At 33.3% G+C, this 19,474-nt stretch overlaps 3 protein-coding genes across 17 annotated transcripts in view; 2 read left to right on the plus strand and 1 right to left on the minus strand.

The window, feature by feature from the left end:
- Nucleotides 1–3,620, plus strand: part of TRPV3 (transient receptor potential cation channel subfamily V member 3) — a 35,843-nt gene extending 32,223 nt beyond the window's left edge. The window contains exon 21 of the mRNA XM_040532793.1: nt 709–3,620. Within this exon, the coding sequence (XP_040388727.1) occupies nt 709–803 (95 nt within the window). The 3' untranslated portion in view covers nt 804–3,620. The remainder of the gene's footprint in view (nt 1–708) is intronic.
- On the minus strand, nt 2,873–19,388 carry ASPA (aspartoacylase). 4 transcript variants are annotated; one of them, XM_040532827.1, is made up of 7 exons: nt 19,216–19,388; nt 10,814–11,076; nt 8,259–8,454; nt 6,938–7,031; nt 6,035–6,142; nt 4,971–5,080; nt 2,873–4,422 (listed from the first exon to the last, which is right to left on the minus strand). In XM_040532827.1, the coding sequence occupies exons 2-7, from the start codon at nt 11,050–11,052 to the stop codon at nt 4,210–4,212; spliced, it is 960 nt and encodes a 319-aa protein (XP_040388761.1). In that variant the 5' UTR covers nt 11,053–11,076; nt 19,216–19,388; the 3' UTR covers nt 2,873–4,209. The 4 variants fall into 4 exon arrangements, with proteins under 4 accessions (XP_040388761.1, XP_040388759.1, XP_040388762.1 ...); XM_040532825.1 differs by lacking the exon at nt 19,216–19,388 and adding an exon at nt 12,747–12,840; XM_040532828.1 differs by lacking the exon at nt 19,216–19,388 and adding an exon at nt 12,278–12,718.
- SPATA22 (spermatogenesis associated 22) overlaps nt 13,636–19,474 on the plus strand; it is a 65,440-nt gene continuing 59,601 nt past the window's right edge. For 7 of the 12 annotated variants that reach the window (XR_005814036.1, XR_005814034.1, XR_005814035.1 and 4 more), the window contains exons 1-8: nt 13,636–13,741; nt 14,988–15,080; nt 15,442–15,522; nt 16,262–16,316; nt 16,454–16,549; nt 17,342–17,696; nt 18,019–18,148; nt 18,992–19,089. Coding sequence is in view for 7 of the 12 variants with exons in the window: in XM_040532823.1 (XP_040388757.1) it covers nt 15,038–15,080; nt 15,442–15,522; nt 16,262–16,316; nt 16,454–16,549; nt 17,342–17,696; nt 18,019–18,148; nt 18,992–19,089 (858 nt within the window). In the remaining 5 variants the exon portion in view is untranslated. Of the gene's footprint in view, nt 13,742–13,786; nt 13,910–13,932; nt 14,113–14,167; nt 14,353–14,987; nt 15,081–15,441; nt 15,523–16,261; nt 16,317–16,453; nt 16,550–17,341; nt 17,697–18,018; nt 18,149–18,991; nt 19,090–19,474 lie in introns of those variants that run through there. The other 5 variants (XM_040532820.1, XM_040532821.1, XM_040532818.1 and 2 more) reach the window with 5 other exon arrangements.

Consider the following 19,474-nt stretch of genomic DNA (forward strand, 5'->3'; position numbering starts at 1 on the left):
CTCATTATTTATGCCTTGGTACTGAAACATGGTGATGTTACCATATTTATATTTCTCTAAGCAGTTACACTTGATCTAAGTTTTACATTTTCTTAAGGTATTTGAACGGTATAAGAGTGAAGAACTTTTAAACAGACAAAATATTTTTTGTTCTGAAACAGCTGTCACAAACTACATTAATTTCCTCCTTGAATAGTTACAGATAGCATTGCAAAATTTAGCAAGAAATCAGACTGATTCTACCTAACAATACAGTAGTTTGCTATGTTTTAGCCCTAGAACATTCATGTTTGTTTTGCGATATACATTGGATGACAAATGGCTCCTTGTAAATGTTAACCAGGAAATTCAAGATACCAATCTGCTGACAGTGTTGGAAGTGTAATAGAGAAATGACCTAACTTTGAGGTGTCAGATGTCCTTCTGGGAACAAACATCAGAGTGTATGATAAGGGCATGTGAGGATCTGAGAGATTTGTTTTGCAGTTTGTTCTTTAGTCAATTAACATTTATATTGCTTAGTAGAATGATAACAGCAACAATGAAAAGGGGCAGACAGAAAACTTTGTATAAGATATGGTAGCAAACTGACAACTTACTGTTTAAATAAATGCATGTGTTTAAAAAAAAATTAGTTTTGCAAAAATTTGGTCTTGCATATACAGTTTCTACCATATCCCGTTTTGTTTATAATGCACTTTTTTGCAGATCCAAGCAAAGTTCAAGATAATTCAAGAACTAATAGCAAAACAACCCTGAATACGTTTGAAGAAATGGATGATTTGCCTGAAACTTCTGTTTAGTTGTTCTGTATTTCATATGTGGATATTTTGGAGGTTAAAAGCATCAGAAGCTGATGTTGAAAGCTTTTTTAATATTTTGGACAGCTGTAACCAGCTGGAACATAAACTTTCAGTGACATGGTCTGATGACTTTAACCCGTTTAATCAGTGCAGCTAAGCTGAAATAAAATGGACTATTTCACTGGTTCAGTTTTGAGCCTCTTAAAAACCATTGCTGTCCAAGTTTGTGTGCCTATTCAAACTTGGACCTAGACTGTGTACTGGTTAAAAAAAAAAAAAGGTCGAATGTGAGATCCTTCTTCCTTTTGTGGAAAACTGAGATCTTTGTGTTCCCAGTCTGATATCTTTTGTTTTCAAATCTTTAACTCATGAGAAACATATTGTATTCTGAAAAAACTTAAGTTCTTGTCATGGAGAAAAGAAAGGCATTTCAATTTTGAAGACTACTAAATGAAGAATGTTATTTTGAAATAACAATGTTCTGGAAACATTTGAAGCTTTTGTATTGACTGTCAGTGTTACTGAAAGCTTTATCCCACAATTTGGAGAAAGCCTCAAGTGGAAAAATAGCCCCTTCGGGTCTCATTAGCTTTGTGATCTGTTTTCCTGTGTATAATACCTAGGGTACAAATGTGGTCTTTATTCATGTGGGTCATATGTGGATTTTTATTCATTATTTATATATGTGATTTCCCATAAAATAATAGGGCAGAAACACAATTCACAATGGAGAATTTCTGAGTTTGGTCAACTCACAATGTCTTTATTTTTCCTGTTTCTACTTTTTCCATACCGGTGAATCTTGCTATCACATTGGAAGTTTTCAGGTTTAATTAAATTAATTTCTACATTCAACCACTTCAGAAAGATGAAAGTCAATATTTCTTCCCAAAGAAACAAAATAAGTTAAATGCAATATAATTGCAGACTTTAATTTTTTTTTATTTTTTTAATTCAGAGGACTGTGTAATACATTTCCGTAGCACTTTTTATTTCATTACTTGTGATGACCTAGTACTATAAATTATATTTTTTATTTTTCTATTCGTGTATGTATAAAAAGAAATACTTGTCCTGTGTACCTTTAGATTTCAATTATTACAATACGTATCTTTATTGTCTTGGATTTTTGTCATATATACATTTGGTGCCTGTTTTAAAGGTGCTATTTAGGAAACAGGTAAATTCTGTTTTGTGTTTGAATGATAATATGAATTGCATTGGATTCTTACAGCTAAGCCTGAAGTACGCAAAATGGTCCAAAAAACTTTCTTAACACAGAAGAGAACGTGAGGGAGCTCTCCATCGGAAAGAATAGTGCAAAGCTATTTGCAGGGATGGTGAACATGTGTCTTGCTACCAAACTGGTCTTCTACAGATGTCCTATCAGGCATTTGCTACGGTGTATGGCTTGGATGGATGGGATCAAGTTGAAATCTTCAGTTACTTTTTTACAGTGCATAGGAATTCCAGGGGAAGGACATTCATGCATATCAATATACCGATGTAGTATCTGAGCATTGTTTGACCTTCTTAGCAGGATATGTGAGTATGAGAAGAAAAAATCCTATATTCCAGAATCTTTCATCTCTGCTGGTTGATTTTGCATTGAAACTGACAACAAAGAATATTGTCTTAGGACTATGCAGTTCCGTTTGGATTCTTTTGAGTGCCAGTTTTTGTATGAAAAAAAAATACCTCGTCACATATACTCAGGAACCAGAATAAATGAGTTTGTGCTGTACTCCATATTGTTATGGATAGACTTGTCACTGAAAACAAGTTCAGATGTCTCTGCACTGTATTGAGGTCACTCTGTAGGCACAGCCATAAAACAGGGAAGACACAAAAAATGTAAGGAACGTGCTGTAGCCATGTCCAGGTACAAACCTATGTGAGGAAGGGGGTAATGAGGAAGGGGGTGGGTGGGCGGGATTGTTTCTAAAAGTTCTTCACTGAGAAAATACCTTGCCTTTGTGGCCATAGAGTCCTGCCACATACCAGTTGTCTCCTATCTCAAGGCTCTTATCAAGAACGCTGAAAAATGACTACAGCAGATCCGTCTGTACTTTTTATACAATATTTATTTCAACATAAAGAAATAAAATGTACTTCAATAAACATCTCATTCTGTCCTGTATTTTTATTTTATTTCCGTAAAGTTACACAAAGGAAGCTAAAAAGGTTTTTGGCTTAGTAGCGAATAAGGAGGACATCACTTTTTGAAGTATATACTTTAGGGGTTATGTTGGTAATGAATCGTTTAGTAAACAGCTAATTATTGTGTGCTTTCAGAATTTATGCAAAGTTCTTAAAGTTTTTTCTGTCTCTGATTATCGTCAAATACATTTAAAACATCCGTAAAAAGTTAATTAAATCCTAATTTTCTTCTCTCTTTCAGCTAGTATGACAGGCTTTCTTTCTACAAATACAGAACAAGTCAGTCTCGAAATTCTGAGAAGTCTCCCCATACAGATTTCTTCTTAATTTCCATTCTGAGATAGTCAGGTATGATTAGTGCATTGTTCTTCAACACAGCCTGCATAATTACCTAAATCCTGCCTTGTTCTTTGAAACCTTTCAGGGTACAACACTTGATGTAAACTTTATTTGGAAATGTTACAGGCAGGAGGTGGAGACACCTAACGCAGTAGGTGTTTCAGACTACTGGTCACTTGCTAAATCCAACCCCATTTTGTCTTTAAAGATAAGTCAGAAACAGCTTGAATTAATCTTGTAGTAGTTTCAATTTAAACAGTGTTTTATTTTAGTATATTTTTTCTGAAATCGTGTTTTTAGCTTATTTTATGTCTTCATGAAAACAAACCCAAGGCCTCCATTTCAGCGCAGTAAGAGTTAATAACATATGCCGATAATACAAAAGAATTTTAATTTACATCCCCTTTCAATGTCTCTTTCCCTCTAGCTTATTTCCTTCGTCTCACATTTTATACAGTTTATCTGAGCAATTCTTTTCAAGGATCACCCCATTTTAAAAACTGTTGGTTACTGGATGTTTGGGCTTATAAAGTAAAAAATTGCTGTATTTTTTTCTATATCATGTAGTTTGGGGGGTTAACTTTTACTTTCTATGTAATTCTGGATAGATGCTTTATAGCTACTCATCAATATATCTTGTACATTGTTTAATCATTTTATATAGCATGAACTATCAAACTTCATAAAAATATTATTTGTATCTATAGTAATCTATTAGAACAAGTAAATAGTAGCCATAATTAGCATTATGACATTATCTTTCATCTTAAAAGTTCTCAACAATGTTAATTAAATTACAATTTAAAATTAGATTCTGCATATATTTAGTCCTTGAATAACTACTGAGTGGCACTGAATTTCACCGAGAAGAAATCCACTATTTTTAAGGATCACTTGTAAAAAGCTTTCAGGAAGTGTTCCGGTCTAAAACTGAGGATCTGATGTGTTCTGCAGTGAGTTCCATTTTGATTGTTTTTACAAAAGCTTGTTTCTTTTCATAATACGCAGCTTCATTAATAAATGTTGGATAGACTGTACAGTCCCCTTTATATACAATTACTTCTCCATCAAGAGTTAAAAATAGAGGATCACCGTTGTTCAGTGGCTGCCAATCTTGATCCTTAGAGAAAGAAAATAAATAGGATATATTTGCATGAACATTTAAAAAAAATTGAAAGTGAATTCTAAATTTATGGTCAATAATTATATTCCCTACAGTTGATGGCAAAAGCTTCTAAAATAATTCCTTTTAATTACATAATGTTGGGTTTCTGGCCTTCATTTTCAGGTTTGCATAGAATTAACTTACTGGTAAAGGTGAACTAAAGGGAAACCATGTATGGTAACAATTGATTGAAAAAGACCCTCACTTTAGAATTCAAAATTAGATTTACATTTTAAAATATAAGCTATCCTATTGTCATGTTCTTTTCAGTTTTATGTTTAAAAATGATTTTAGATTCAGTTATCTACAAATCAGTTACTGAAATACTGTATGACCTTAGTGATAGAACTTACTATAGGGAAGATCTAAAGTATTCAGTAAACCCACTGGCAATATTCTCATATTAAATATCTTATTTACTATTAAAAATATACGATAATGTAGCAGGAGCTACACAGGAATACTTATAAAATGGTGTAAATGGAAACTTCTATAGAATTTACCTGCAGTTTAGGGTGAATAATAGCAATAACTTCATCATTTTTATTCCTGGGATAATCTACTTTCTCCATTATTTTATAAACCTCAATTGTACATGGTGGAAATTCTTTTCCTAGAAAGAATAAATGTGGTTTAATGTCAAAATGAACAACTGACTGTTAAAAAGAACAATGCATTACTTATTCTCTGTAGAATGACTTAAATTATTAGGTTGTACATTGTCAAGGTTTGCACACTAGTGATTAGTGATTTGATAAACATCAAAAGCGTGTCTAGTTCCAGGTGTTTCTTCCCCTAGAATCCAAGTTACACAAAGATAATTCTGTGGTGTATTGTCGCATACATAGCCCTGATCTAAATTTGATCAGTGGTGCTGAAACGTGGCATTTCACTATATACTTAAAAATACTTATTTTGTAGATGAAGATACCGTTGAAAGGCCTATGTTTGGTAGCATTGCATAATACAGAACGGTGTCAGTGCTGTTTAATCTTTACAATTCCAGCACAATAATGTAGATTCCGACATGCACAATTAAATTCTTTTCCTTCAACTTCCAAATATAGCCTACTGACAAATGTACTCCAGTAGAATTTTCAACACCTATTTTTGTCAGTATGTTTTAGATAGTACACAGGTGTACACAAGTAATAACAAGAATCTTACAAGATTTCTTGACTGTAATTTGAGATAATGCACAGAAAATATGTAAATTAAACACCTTCTTAATTTACGTACACAGTGTTCTCAATGTACGTACTGCTACACAAATAGTTAGCTATTTCAGATTCTCAAAGCAATTTAAAGATCAAGTACACATATTGAATCTTTGTTAAGGGGAAATATCCTTAAAGCTACCCAAAGGTGCTATAAAGAATACTTTGGACCTTCTTCTGATGCTGAAATTAGGTAATCTAGACAACACCTCCTCTGTATCCCCTTCAATTTTACTTGTTTAACTGTAAAGTGTTGTAGCTCAACCTATTTTCTTTTTTGAAAAACTACTCTCTTGAAATAGTCCACTGACATGACACAGGGGGTTTTATTCTTTCATTACTTACTCTACCTTCATTAAAAAGTTGAACAAAATCAAGGCCATATTTGACAATCTTCCTCATTTTGTCCAAAGTATCAGCTCTAACAACACCTTGTGGCTGGGGACCCACCTCCACACCTGTTTACAGATCAGGGAGATTATTAATATAGCCATAATATATCACATACTTAGACTACAAAGGAAAAATACATGTCTGATTGGGTCTGTGTTTTATGTTTAAGACAAACTTTAAACTACACAGTTACATGATTTTGGAAGGCAAGCAGGAAATTTAGCTCATGAGTAAGGATCAGTTCAAAGAACCATACATACATTTTTGAATGTGCTCCTCAGGTAAGGGAGATGGTTACTACATATGTTCATTTCTCTTACTCTTTTTTTAAATTGTCTTTCCATGATGCATTTTAGAGAATTCACTGTTTAGTATGACAGGCAAAATAACGTGGTTTTTTTTTTTTCCTTTTACCTATAGTTATGATTTTGATTCCATAAATGAAAAAATTAACAACTTACATGTGGAAGATCATTTTCACCTTCCTTTATTACATCATCTTTTTTTCCCTTCTTGGCTAGCACCCAGTGTTTCAGGCAAGGCTTATTTAGAGGAATTAAACATTTCTTTTCTGAAGCTGTTACTTCTTCCTTATCCTCATATATTGTAAATATTTTCTGAAAACAGTGGGTTAACTAAGTTTATAAATTTCCATCTGGTTTCTGTATTTTGTAAGCCAAGTAAAAATCAGTGCACTTTAGAAGAGAAAATCATAAACATTTGATTTGGTAAAATACATTGTCAAACAAATAGCTACTGGTGATCGGAGCACACTGTATAATGTAATGAACTGATCTGGAAACAGACATTTTTATATAATTTCTGGTAAGTTAAAAATGGTCATTATTTTTCATATTTACCAACAGGATGTTTTGCTACAGATCGGGTTGTTGCATATTTCAAGTTAGGATGTTCAATCAGCAAAACAGGACAGCATTCTGGAGCCAAAGCATTCTGTGGAGATTGTTTAAAAATGTCTTTGTTATGCAAATATTTTAAAATGTTGTGCCACAAAAGACTACTGATGCAGAAGTGATTTACACAATGTGTTCAATATGTTGCCTTTATTTCACCGTGCTCAAAGAAGTAGGACATCTTTAGAAAACATACAAAGCTGTATTTGTTGGTCTTCTTTCCATTAACTCATGCCAGGCATGGTCCACTGAACTTTGCTGTCTCCTAATATAACTGAAAATAGTGCTGGTCTTAAATTGCTAACAGGAAGAAAAATCTACGCGTCAGTGTTGCAGAATTTATAAGCAAAATACTTTAAAGCAGATTTCTAAGCAAATCTTGTTGTTGTTATTTCTACACTTAAATTCTCTTATGGAGACATAGATTGTGAATTAGGCCTTTTTTTTTTTTTTTTTTTTTTGAATAGAATCCTATTTTTGACATGGAATCCTATTTCAGGCCTCTATTCCAATTACTGCCTACCATTGCTCTTCATATAATTTTAGCCATAAACGTTCTATATCTTCAAATGTTTTATTAAGATTTAAATTAGATAGATCAAATCAAATGTTAAAATATGCCTTGCTTCTAAGGTAAATAATAATAATAATAATCATCATCATCATCTAAGTGCACATCATTGACCTAACCTTTATTTCTTCACTCATTGTCTAGGTCATCAATAGCTACAACCAGATTACTTAAACCAGCACTTCTGCAAACCTCACTTCACCGAAATTTTTCAGCTCCAGGAATAGCAGAATCAAATAGGTTTCAAAAGCATATTACTATTCCTATAAATAGCAGCAAGGGGAACATTACTTGTTACCTGGTTCCATTAGTTTTCCATGTCTTTATTTCATAAAATTAGTGTTTAACTATTTAGTATGTGTGACCCAAATTTATTTAAATTCCTGACAGATCAGTGTGGCATCAGATTAAATTACATGTATTTTCATAGATTTTATTCTAAGCATTACTCTCTGCCCATCAGTCTTACTAGGACTCACTTTAATACATGAAGATTATGAATGAGGTCAAATCTGAATTATCTGATGTTATAATAAGATTATTAATTATCTCTGATTTTAAAAATCCTGAGTGATTAAATATTTTAAACAGTTTTGCAAAATAAAAAATAGAATATTTAAAGAAACTAAGAAATAATATATAGTAATACATTACAAACAATAATCTATTTTAATAGTTCATTTAAATTAGTTTTACCTTGATATAATGAAACATTTGAATTGTAAAGTCATCACTGGAGTTTTCAAGAATAAGGGTACCACCCATGTTAGAAGTGGTGTTGTGAAGGTCAAAAATAAGGTCATAGGCATCATCACTACCTTTTGGACCAAATATATGATTGATTTCCTGAGCCCTTCTCACTTCATATGGAATATCTTCCACCACTGTCCTGCTGTTAATATTAGTACAAAGAAATTAGTAAACTCATTCCATGGCTTTACAGTCAACAAAATACGTATATCCTTTTCTTTTCACTTTAATTCCATAATTGACTGGAGTTGAAATTGCCTATTTAAGTGCCTTACATAAAATATGGTGTTTGTGCTTGAAGTGAATATGATTGTTAATGAAAAACAGATCTTACTATTAATATCTCGTGCAGATTTTTTTATCTGATTTTAGCTATAGACTATTTACTTCTCTCTTATTTCTTTACATTGACTTCTATTCCATACATCTCAAAATTTACCTCCATGCAGAAAACTAACCCCAAATTTATCAACAACTTAAGCCATTTCCAAGCCTGAATCCAGCTTCTACTGAAGATGGTATTTGGACATTGGTTCGTGCCCTTTTGTCATGGACCTCAGTTACAAGGTCTTTCATAACCCGATTTCATATATTCTTGTGTTCTGATCAGATTTTGTTACAGCCTCTTGTTTTGAGTCCTGTTGGCCTTCAAAGCTCATAGAAGATTTTGCTACCTCAAATCTGTTCTTCCAAAGTTTTAATACCTTCAGTCTCAGGTGGCTATATCTGTAGTAGACTTTAAAAATGGTCTTAGCCTAAGGAATGGTCTGAGATCATCTGCTTCTTGTCTTTATAGGGGATGTATAGGAAACTGATATACGATGCCAAGATACCTTACTTACATATAAACAGTGTAAAAAGCTGCTGCAGTTCAGACTTGTTCTGCATACACAGCAGATTTGGTATTGTTGACAGGCTTGGGATGCTACCCAAGTACAATCCAGAAACATCTAGTATCTTTTGTGCTAAATTCAGTTTTCTTTCTCCATACAGCTCAAGCTTTGTAAGGTTTTAATTATGTAAGAAATACTGGTATTAAGTTGCATAAAGAAAGGTTTGTTAAAAAATGGCAAAATATCTTCCTAACTGCACAGATATTTAAGCATCAGAAGAGGTTGCTGAGGAAAATTATGGGATCAGCTCTGCTGAAGTAAAAGAAATGGCAAGATAATCTGTTATGAATGGTGACGTGAACTTGATCTACTGGTGGGATGTGATGTAAGAATTCTTACTTGAGCCTCTCAAGCTCCCTATTTTTACAATTCTGTGTATCACAGAATCTATTATTGTATTCTCTAGTTCCATCTTTGAAATTTGGGGTTCCTTCACATAAAACTGTTAAATACTTCTTGTCGAAGCCAATAGGACTCCCACCGTTCCTTTCAGTAGTAAAGTGATTAGGTGAAAATCATTCAAATATATTTACTACTGCTGTAAAAGGACTGAGTAATTTAATAGGATATACAAAGGAATATTATTTTTAAAAATGATGACAACCTGGAGGTGTTTTAATCTGTTTTTTTTTCCAAATTTCCTGTGTTCAAAAACAACTTTTTTTTTATATGTTTGTCCTAAGTAAGCAAATAAAAGAATGGCCTTAACATTTCTGTGTAATTTTTTTAAATCTAATTTTATAACCAGCAATAAAATTGTTAGATGACAACCAGGTGAAAAAGCATGCATGGTAAGAATAACCTTGATTACAAAATAAACGTGATACATTTTTCTTTCAGTAATATTCATTTTCACCACTAAGACCTTTCTGATACATAATTACCTGTTCAGCATGCAACTATACCAAGCATTAAAAATGTTTGGTTCATACCACAAAGTACACCTCTGGAATAGATGTCTTGAAAGCAGAGAAACATAAAATCCCATTAAAAATGTGAAATCAATTACTACTGTACAGTAATTATAGATTGTACTTCTCCAATGTAAGGAGTCAGTTAAATTATTGAATTTTTGCTGATCTTTTTGCCATTGATTTCTTTATTTCTCACACCTAATTTCAAATTTTCATCTTTTATTATATGTAACTGAAATTAAATTGTATCCCAATTTATATGCCATTTTTTCAGATACTGGGGTCTACATTTAGATTGTTTCATGTTTTCACATATTCTATATTACTGCAAGTATAATTATATTCAGAAGAGCTCCAGAACTTCATTGCACTAGAAGACATGAGAAATAATGACTTCACAACTCAGAACAGCAATACTTAAGTTTACACAAACACAGCTAATCTCGTACTAATTTAAAATGCTATGTTTAAGACTATGTGTTGGTTTGAGACTCATTCTACTAGCGACAAATCTAAAATGAAACTGCTAACACGCAATTTGTTCTTTTTGGGTTAAAGGTCAATAATTTAAGTTATGTGACTCTACAGTTAAAATAGTAGTGGAACTTGTGTTAACAGTTTAATCTGGAAAAGAAGCACTTTACAATTTAAAAAAAGAGAAAATTAAAACAACAGAAAGTATGACTATTCTTACCCAAGATTATCAGGGTCAAAAACACGGTTCAGATCACAGTCAATGTATCTAGTACACTTCTTCACAGCTCTTGGGTTAGTAAGAAATGGTTTCACTTCCATTCCTGTTCTTTGAATTTCAGCTCCATTCTCTTGCCAGTGCTTGACCAAAAATATCCCTGATAATTCATTACCATGAGTTCCTCCAAAGATAGCAACCCTTCTGACTGGAGGTTTATGAACAACAGAACAGGAAGTCATGCTTTTCAGCAGCTATAAGAATTGCTGAAAGCAAAACAGAAAATGATGGTAAAGTAAAGCTTGTGTCACCAAGAAAAATAACTTTTTTTTTTTTTTAATAGGAAATTATTTACGCCTGTTTAGGTCAGACGTGAACGAAGCGAATTAACATTTCTCTACTAGTTTCAGATTCCTGTTGTGAGGCAGGGAGTTGCTCATCGGACTCTCCTCCCTCTCAAGGAGCCCTCCCCTTCATTTACCATATTTAGTAATACCTCCAAGGCTGGTAATGGTACTGTTAGACAGTTCAAAAGTTAACTTTTTCCCGGCTAGCTCTATTAATATGTGATATATAGGTAAATAATGTGCTATGAAAGTATGAAGAAACTTTTTTTAATGCATACTTTGAGAATGTAATTAAACATCTAATATTTTTGCATTGCAAGCTATGGGTAACAAGTATATTCCTGTGTGTTTTACATTACATAAACGTTAAGTATACAGAGCAGAATGATTTAAAGAGCAGAATGATTTAAAATGAGAAAAAAATAGTAAAATATGAATCATGTCTTGGCTCTAGATCAACACATAATGCTGAAACATCAAGTACTTCCATCTAAAAAAACAAGAACAGCTGAGTTCCTCAAAGCATGTTGTTGCTTGTATGACCTTTTTTGTTTTATAATATCTAAAGAACAATGATCAGAACGAACACTATCTGAAATTAAAGTGCAATATACCCACAAGTCACCTAGTATTCCTGGCTCTAGTTGTGTCTTGGGATCTGCTAACACAGATCTCTATGACAACTTGGTGAAGACCTGGTGAAGACCCCTTCTAATATCTGCAACCCCTTATAAAAAAGGAAATTGATACAGACCACAGCAGGACAATAGTTTTCTCCCCCCCAAAAAACTTAGTCAACAACTTCTTCCACTTCCAAAAGCATTCAGGTAGGATTTCTGAAAGGAAACTTCAGCTAAACATTTAGAAGAAGGATCTTGATAACAACAAACAAAGTCTTATTGCTGTAAATGACAATTATTTACAGCTAGTGTCCAGCACACAAAATAGATATAAAAATGTTAAACTGTAAGGGAATAGAAAATGTTTATCAAACAATTCTATTTTATTAAGAATATACTCCAGTAACTGAGAGAGTATTTGGCTAGTATCTGTGAGAGGTTTTATAACCCAGGTTGATAGATTATATGTCTATGAAAACAAAGCTAAACATAGGACTTACCTAGACAAGTTCTGCCAGTCATATACTTCCTACGAATGTTATTCTCTATATTGCAGCTTATGTCTACAGATTTGCTGAACCTTTTAGCAAGTTAATATAGATAGACTGCTTACTTTGTCGCTGTATGACTGTTGTAAGCTGTCAGCTATTTAATCACAGTAAGTAATTTATTAAGCAAAGCAGTAAAGCTCTATTTTACAGCACTGGACAGTCTGTACTGTCCTTTGACCTTGGTCTCTTTAGCGAAGGTGCCAAAATGGCTATTTACACGCTGCTTGAAAAAAAATGACTCGTGCTCTGAATCTTGGTTTGTTGAATTTAAACACCACAGCAGTTTGAAGAGTAAACGGCAAAATTCAAATATGCAGTACTAGTACACATACTTTATCTCTCGTTGCTGATGGTGCTGAAATGGTTATAATTCCTTGCAAAATGTTGAATGAAATACAGAGATCGTTTGTGCACTTACCTCACTTAACATGCAAGAAGTTTGTTTCCTAAGAGCTCTCTTAGGACAGATACTGTGCATTTCCAAAAGAGTTTAGGAACTAAAGCCATGGAAGCTTCTTTTATACCCTTAGAGCAAGTTAACTTCCAAAGAGTTTTTAACTCCTGGTCTCCCGGGACATTACAAACACCCATGAATATGTGGCATAAATGTAGACACTTGAAATGTTTTCAATTTTCTGATTTCCCTTTTTCCTATGCTTTGCCAATACTTGCATTTTGACAATTACATAGGAACATATTTGGTTTATTAAAAATTCAATATTAGAAGTACTGCTTTTTTTTTGCAACAAGAGTTTTGACTTAGTTTATGACTAAGGAGTGGAGAAAATAAGTTATTAATGACAACACTACATTTGCTAATAATCCCTCCCTTTCCGCTGAGGTGACCTGATCTAAAACTCAGGAGCACTCCAAAGCTAGCAATTTGAGACTGAATCCGCTTTGATCTGAAAGCTAAAATTTAACACAGGAGCCTGTCAGAAATTACACGGTTGCAAACAGCTGTGTTAAAAACCCAGCATGAAGAATGGAGATAGCTTTATTTGTAGCCGTGCTTGTGTTCACCATTTGTGGATATTCAGCTTGTGCCCAGGGTTCTGCGAGCCCCAAACACGTGGGTTGATATCTGAGGGCAAAGATACCTAATTAAATTCTAGAGACACCGATTTATTGTTCCTATATTGTTACTGAACGGGGATGAGTTCCCAGGCCCGCCAGTGCCCCAGGGCGCTCAGTAGCAGCCGCTCATGACCACTGGCGCCGGCAGCGGCGGTCGCAAGGAATCGGCGCTTTCCCGCCCTTTTGCCTCCTCGCGCCTCAGCGAGGGCGTGGTGGTTTGGTCCGTTACTTTTGGCGGGCTTCACCTAAGCCCCCGCCGTCAGCCCCTGGCCAGTCGTTTCTGTTCGCCTGCGAGGGGTGCTGCTCTTGTGTGAGATTCTGAGGAGGCTTATCTCGGTATCTCCCCTTACCCATCTTTAGTTTTACTTTTTTTTTTTTTTTTTTTTTTTTTTTTTTTAGCTCGGGGCTTTGGCTTGCTCATCTTCAGGAGAAGACAAAAAGCAAAGCAAGATAATCTGAAATCTTACACAAGACAAAAACTGACTTCAAAAGCTGAAATGTCAGGTTTATGGGATTTTATTTGACAAGTGTATTATTTACTGATGGTCATTAAGCTTTATAGAGCTACCAATGCATTTTAAATATAAATTAGGTAACAGCAATAAAGTAGAAGCTGCTGCAATGTCATGTGTAGTTAGTGTGTATTACAGAATTAAAGAGTAAATTGATTCAGCTGTGATAGGTACTTGGGCTTAATTTTTATCAAGGTATGTAACAGCTGCATACAGTTAACTGCCAAATCAACAAAATAAGTATAAAGGCAATGTTTTATGTTATTTGTGCATAAGTATGTGGTATTATTCATGAACCACTAAAAGTGATACAAATCAGTAACTAACTGATAGAATAGCAAAAAATGCCACACAACTGTCTATGTAGTATCTTCAATGCATGCAATAATATATGGATATTTACTATAAAAGTACTTTAATCAGCAAGCAAATATAGTAAACTATCTATATTTAAGATACTAATTTATATTTTTTTGGTCATAATCTTTTAAAGAATCTTTGGCAGTAATGGTTTTTGATGTGTGAAATACTTTCTCTGAGGAATTTGGTGAAATATTTTAAGTCTGTACAATACAGTACAGAAAAGGTTATTTTTTAAAGCATGACAAAAACCTACATAGTATCTCACATGTAGTTAAATCATGAGGTGTTTTTTTTTCAAAGCAATATACCTTGTCTTCATGTTTTGCACCAATGCTTAAGTATTTATTTTTATTAGCATTGTATCTACATGAATTCAGAAATGTTTTTTATGTTTGAATGTATATTTACTTTTAAATTCAAAAGTGAATTCAGTATTTTTTACAGCATGCAAGTAACAGAGAATATAATTTTTAGTGCAAGAATGTAATAATTTGGGTCATTAATCTGCAAAGACCAATTGCACGCTATTTGCGTACCTGTGAATCTTCTAAATTTGGTTCAAATTCTCACACATTATAGGTTTCTCTAAAGTGATGTGTATAACAGAGTTATACAGAGAATTAAGACAAACTGCCATAAAGTAACGTAAAATTTGAATGTGTTTACAATATGAATTAGTTTACTTTTTCCATTTACCTTTCATACAGCAAATTTGAAGTAATCAATACAGTGTTGCCTATTAAAATACAGCACAGAAATGAAAAGGAGTTTATCTGACACTTCAACTCGCACCACAGCAGGTACTATTCATTCTTTTGTGCTTTACAGTTCAAGCATTTTTATGCTTATATCCTAGAACACCATTTCCTGAGTAGACTTGTTTGAATTTCTATGTTATTACAGCACAGTGCAAAATTTTGGAGTAATGGGATTAGTCACTAAGTGAAATGTTTAACTCACAGACTGATTTGCAGGATTGAGGTCTAGAGATATAAATTCTGTGAAGCAACGTCTGGTCTATGTTATGTGTTTATGAAGTATAATTCCTATGGATGATGTAAAATAAAAGAATTGCTAGATAATTACTATTTACATATTTTAGTATAGATTGTGTATCCTTTTGCTGTTGGTATAACATTATTATGTGAATTTTAATTTTAGGTTGTCTGCCTGTACCTCTGTTCAATCAGAAAAAAAGAAATAGACAGCCCCTCACTTCAAATCCACTTAAAAATGAGACAGGTACCAGTTCTATGACTTGTACTTATGACTTTTCTCCCACATCATTGTAAATAAGATACGTATATTTTTAATGGCTCTAAATCTAATTAAATGTTATTTTTTTAATTATTATTGTTAAACTAGATATTGTATTTATAAAGAACTATATGCATCCTTTATATTTATTTCTGAAAAGTTCATTATGTAAAAAATGTCCTCCAGGAAGTTCCTTTCTCCTCTATACAATTGAGCTTTTTTACTTTGTGCCTAGAGGGAGGTCAACTCTGTGTGTTAGAGAATGAAGTAGCACTGGCATTTAAATAGAGTCTCTTGAAACTCTGACCTTTTGTTTTCAGTTTATTTCAATCAAAATTCAGGCCTTGTGTTACAAGAAGAAACATTTATAAGATGTCTTTCTTGTAACTGAGAAGAAAACTTTTTTTTTCAAATTGTCCCTAGAAAGAACTATGCAGAGTTCAATCTTTATTATTTTCATGATGCTTTTCTTGAAGTAAGAATCTCTGTGCTAATAAGAAATGTCTAATGTTTGTAAGTTAAGCATTATCTAGAAAAGCAACTTGTTAGAAGTTGCCTTATAATTATAGATATCAAAGGATCACCCCGCAACCCCCTTTTTTTTTTTCCTCCTGAGCGAGACTATGTGTGGAACATAAGGCAGATAAAAAGTAGGAGGCCTAAGCAGACCTTTCAATCTTTTCAGTTTGTACATATATTCAATCCTTTGTCTTTTGATAATTAGGCTGGGGAACTGCAAACGCAGAAGTAGCTGAACTACAGAAAGCAGTGAACGATGGGTATGTAAAACTGGATTATTTGTTATTTACTGATTTTATTTGGGTACTATCTATTAGTTTCACAACCTATGAGCCATGTGCCTGTCTTAAAATAAAGCTGCTACTCTGTCACTGATGTTTTAACTTATCTTTTAAAGCCGAGGAGAACGTGAGATGGCTCTTTCTCTTATGAAACCACCAAATGCATCAAATTCTAATTTAGCAAATGCTGGCAAAAACTTCTATGTCTGCAGGTTAGTGAAGTCTTCAATTTTTACTACCCTTATCCAAAATTGTTTTTATTCTGGTGTGATACACCTTGCATTATTCCATATTCTAGTAGCATTCAGAGAGACCCTTTTAATTCTCAGGTCATCACCATAGTCCTAAAAAATTACATTCTGCTTATGAGCCAAAAGCAACTGAAATGGAGTATCTTTCCAGTGCACCTAATGAGGCCTAATATATAGCCTTTTTAATTTTTTATTTTTTATCGTAATGGTTTCACATTGACAAAGTACTCAAGTATGTATCTAAATCTCTGGGTTTAATTGGGATTCATACGAATAATTGTATGAGGAAGGGGGATCAACTTAGAGCCAGGAGAGAACTTCGGAAGGAGAATTCTAGGAATCATTCATCAACAGACTATCGATAGTTTCTATCAGTGTACAGTAGGGCAACTATATATGGAAACGTTCAATCAAAACTTGTGAGTTATGAAATTTATGGAAAATAGTAAATCTTAGGTCAAGAAAGATCCCTCTGTAGGACAATTTATTTCCTAGCTTCGGACTACAATTTTTCAGTCATATTAAATTCATATTTCAGTCACATTGAATTCAGTGGGATTTAAGCAAGTGTGTAATCACTATTCTGTATATGGATAAATTTAAATGTATGTTCAAATGTTTATTGAGTCTAAATGTTTAACAGATATTTAAAACTGAAACAATACATAGGTTGCTTTTATATACTGTAATTACATGTCTGAGTATTCAGAATAGATATTCTGATACTGAATTGTGTCTTATGTTACGCTGCAGGGCAGAAGAGAAGACTCCTAGTACTAAAGTTTGGAACAGAAATGAGTATACTCCTCTAAGTAACAGAACAGATTTAATATCTGATAGTGGAACTATTCGAAAGTTTGAGAACCCTTCAAATACTTTGAAAACTGTTCAGCAGCAAAAAAAACCTGATAACTGTAATTCACCTCAGCATATCAAAACAAGAGCAACTAACCAACCACATGCACGTACAGGACAATGGCCAGTGAAACCTAACACTGTACCAAGAAGTCTTCAGGATCATGGTCTGGCACATAAATTTAACTGCAACAGTCAGCAAAGTAACATGAATGAAAAACAATTTGATTGTGTTCCAGAAGACAAAATTCAGGTAAATTTCTGGAGAGAATTAATAGAAAGATACAATGAAGAAAACCGTAAAGAAAAAGAAAGTTGAGGAAAAATGAGGCTTTCAGCAGTCCTAGCAGCCTTAATAAACCCTTAAGTTTCTAAAAGTTTGAAACTGAGATTTTGATATTATAATAGCCTTCAGTCTTCAGCATGATCGTACAGATTGGAAGGGGTTATTTGTATAGTCTGAACAAATACTGTAATGTAAATGTCAGATATATAACAATATTACATAAACATCTATCTGCCTTTTAAATTCTGAAAGTGTGTATCTAACTTGAGTGTTCATCTTCCTCTGAAAGGAGGTTTCATCAACTGAATTAAAACGTAAAGAAAAAAGGAATTCTTTGCGAATCATATCTGCAGTCATTGAAAGTATGAAGCACTGGAGTCAATATGCTTACAAAACTGTACTATTATTTGAAGTTTTAGGTAAGTGTTATAGGTTGTGCTACAACCAATAATAATGGTAGGACAACAGCCAAGAGAAAATGTGTTATTAACTGTTAAGGAACAATAGCTGAAATAATTAAAAACGCAAAATACTGGCACTATTTAATTTTCCTGCTGGGAGATCTACTCAGCTATCAAAGGTGATTGAAATAGGAGCAAAATTATTAAAATAGTCATCCATCAACATTTAAGCTCTTTCTACCCTGTTTCTTTACTTTTCATGTTACAATACATTCTATACATTTTCTTATTTAAAAAAGAACCTTCTGTAGGGGGGTACAGATTTACAATAATCTTTAATTAATCAGGGAATAAATTCAAGCCTGGAGTGCTTCTAAATGAAGATGACTTTTAGTGTGTTTCACTTTGCATTTTAAGTGACATCATCTGAGAAATGAACATGACAAAAGATGACAAACTCTAAATCAAGATGAATAAGAATATACAATGTAATGGCATCTCAGAAACTATAATTTTGACAAGGCTACAAATATTTGTAATGCTTAAAGACGATTTTAAATGAGGATCAATAAAACTTAGAGAATTTAGTTTTGCTCTGATTAACAGGAGAATAACCCATTTACTATGACAGTTGTGAAAATGGCATTTTATCACTCGGTTTAGACAGACTTCATATACAATCTTACTGTAAAGCCTCTAACTCGTATTGGAACTTCCAGTGCTGTCAGCACGAATTGTGATAGGATGCTGATTTATGTATCTTTGTGGTTTTGTGTAGGAAATGTTGTCGTGATATTTTTGTATCTTATTTAGTACTGCTCTGATGTTTACATCATAGTTTGTCATTGCTATATGTTGTAGGCACACTTGATTCTGCAGTCACATCTGGAGCATATGGAGCAAAGAATTTTCTTTTGAGAGATGGAAAGGAGAGTCTGCCTTGTGTTTTTTATGAAATTGTAAGTATTCCCACTCCTATACACAACACAAACACCACTACCTACAATCCCTTTTAAGAAGTTAATAATATGCTGTTCTGATGAAACAGAAAATTACTGTGTAAAAGAAAGGCTAGATGTTTATACCTTATCGTTTCCAAACTGTTGTAGAGCAATAATGCAACCACTATTTAGGCATCTTCAGACTTCTGTTTCACCAAAAATATTGATGATCCAGGTGGGACTTTCAGTTCAACTCCTAAATAGTTGATAATAGCAAAAAAGCTGTTATAAATTCCTTCTGTGTTTGATATAGTCATCAGAAATACATTAACAACCAGACATGTTGAAAGTTTTCATGTTAGAAAGGTGATATAATTTTTTGTTTATTATGCTTTTGATGAAG

This window comes from Cygnus olor, chromosome 20, assembly GCF_009769625.2.
Source record: "Cygnus olor isolate bCygOlo1 chromosome 20, bCygOlo1.pri.v2, whole genome shotgun sequence".
NCBI classification, from domain to species: domain Eukaryota; kingdom Metazoa; phylum Chordata; class Aves; order Anseriformes; family Anatidae; genus Cygnus; species Cygnus olor.

Bases quoted from the DNA above. Each gene is read 5' to 3' on its own strand.
- ASPA (XM_040532827.1), bottom strand. From the start codon at position 11,052: ATGACTTCCTGTTCTGTTGTTCATAAACCTCCAGTCAGAAGGGTTGCT. The intron at 5,081-6,034 runs GTAGAGTAAGTA...TATTCTTTCTAG, and splicing joins TGTTCAACTTTTTAATGAAG to GAAAAGAATTTCCACCATGT. The intron at 4,423-4,970 runs GTAAATTCTATA...TCTTTCTCTAAG, and splicing joins TTATTCACCCTAAACTGCAG to GATCAAGATTGGCAGCCACT.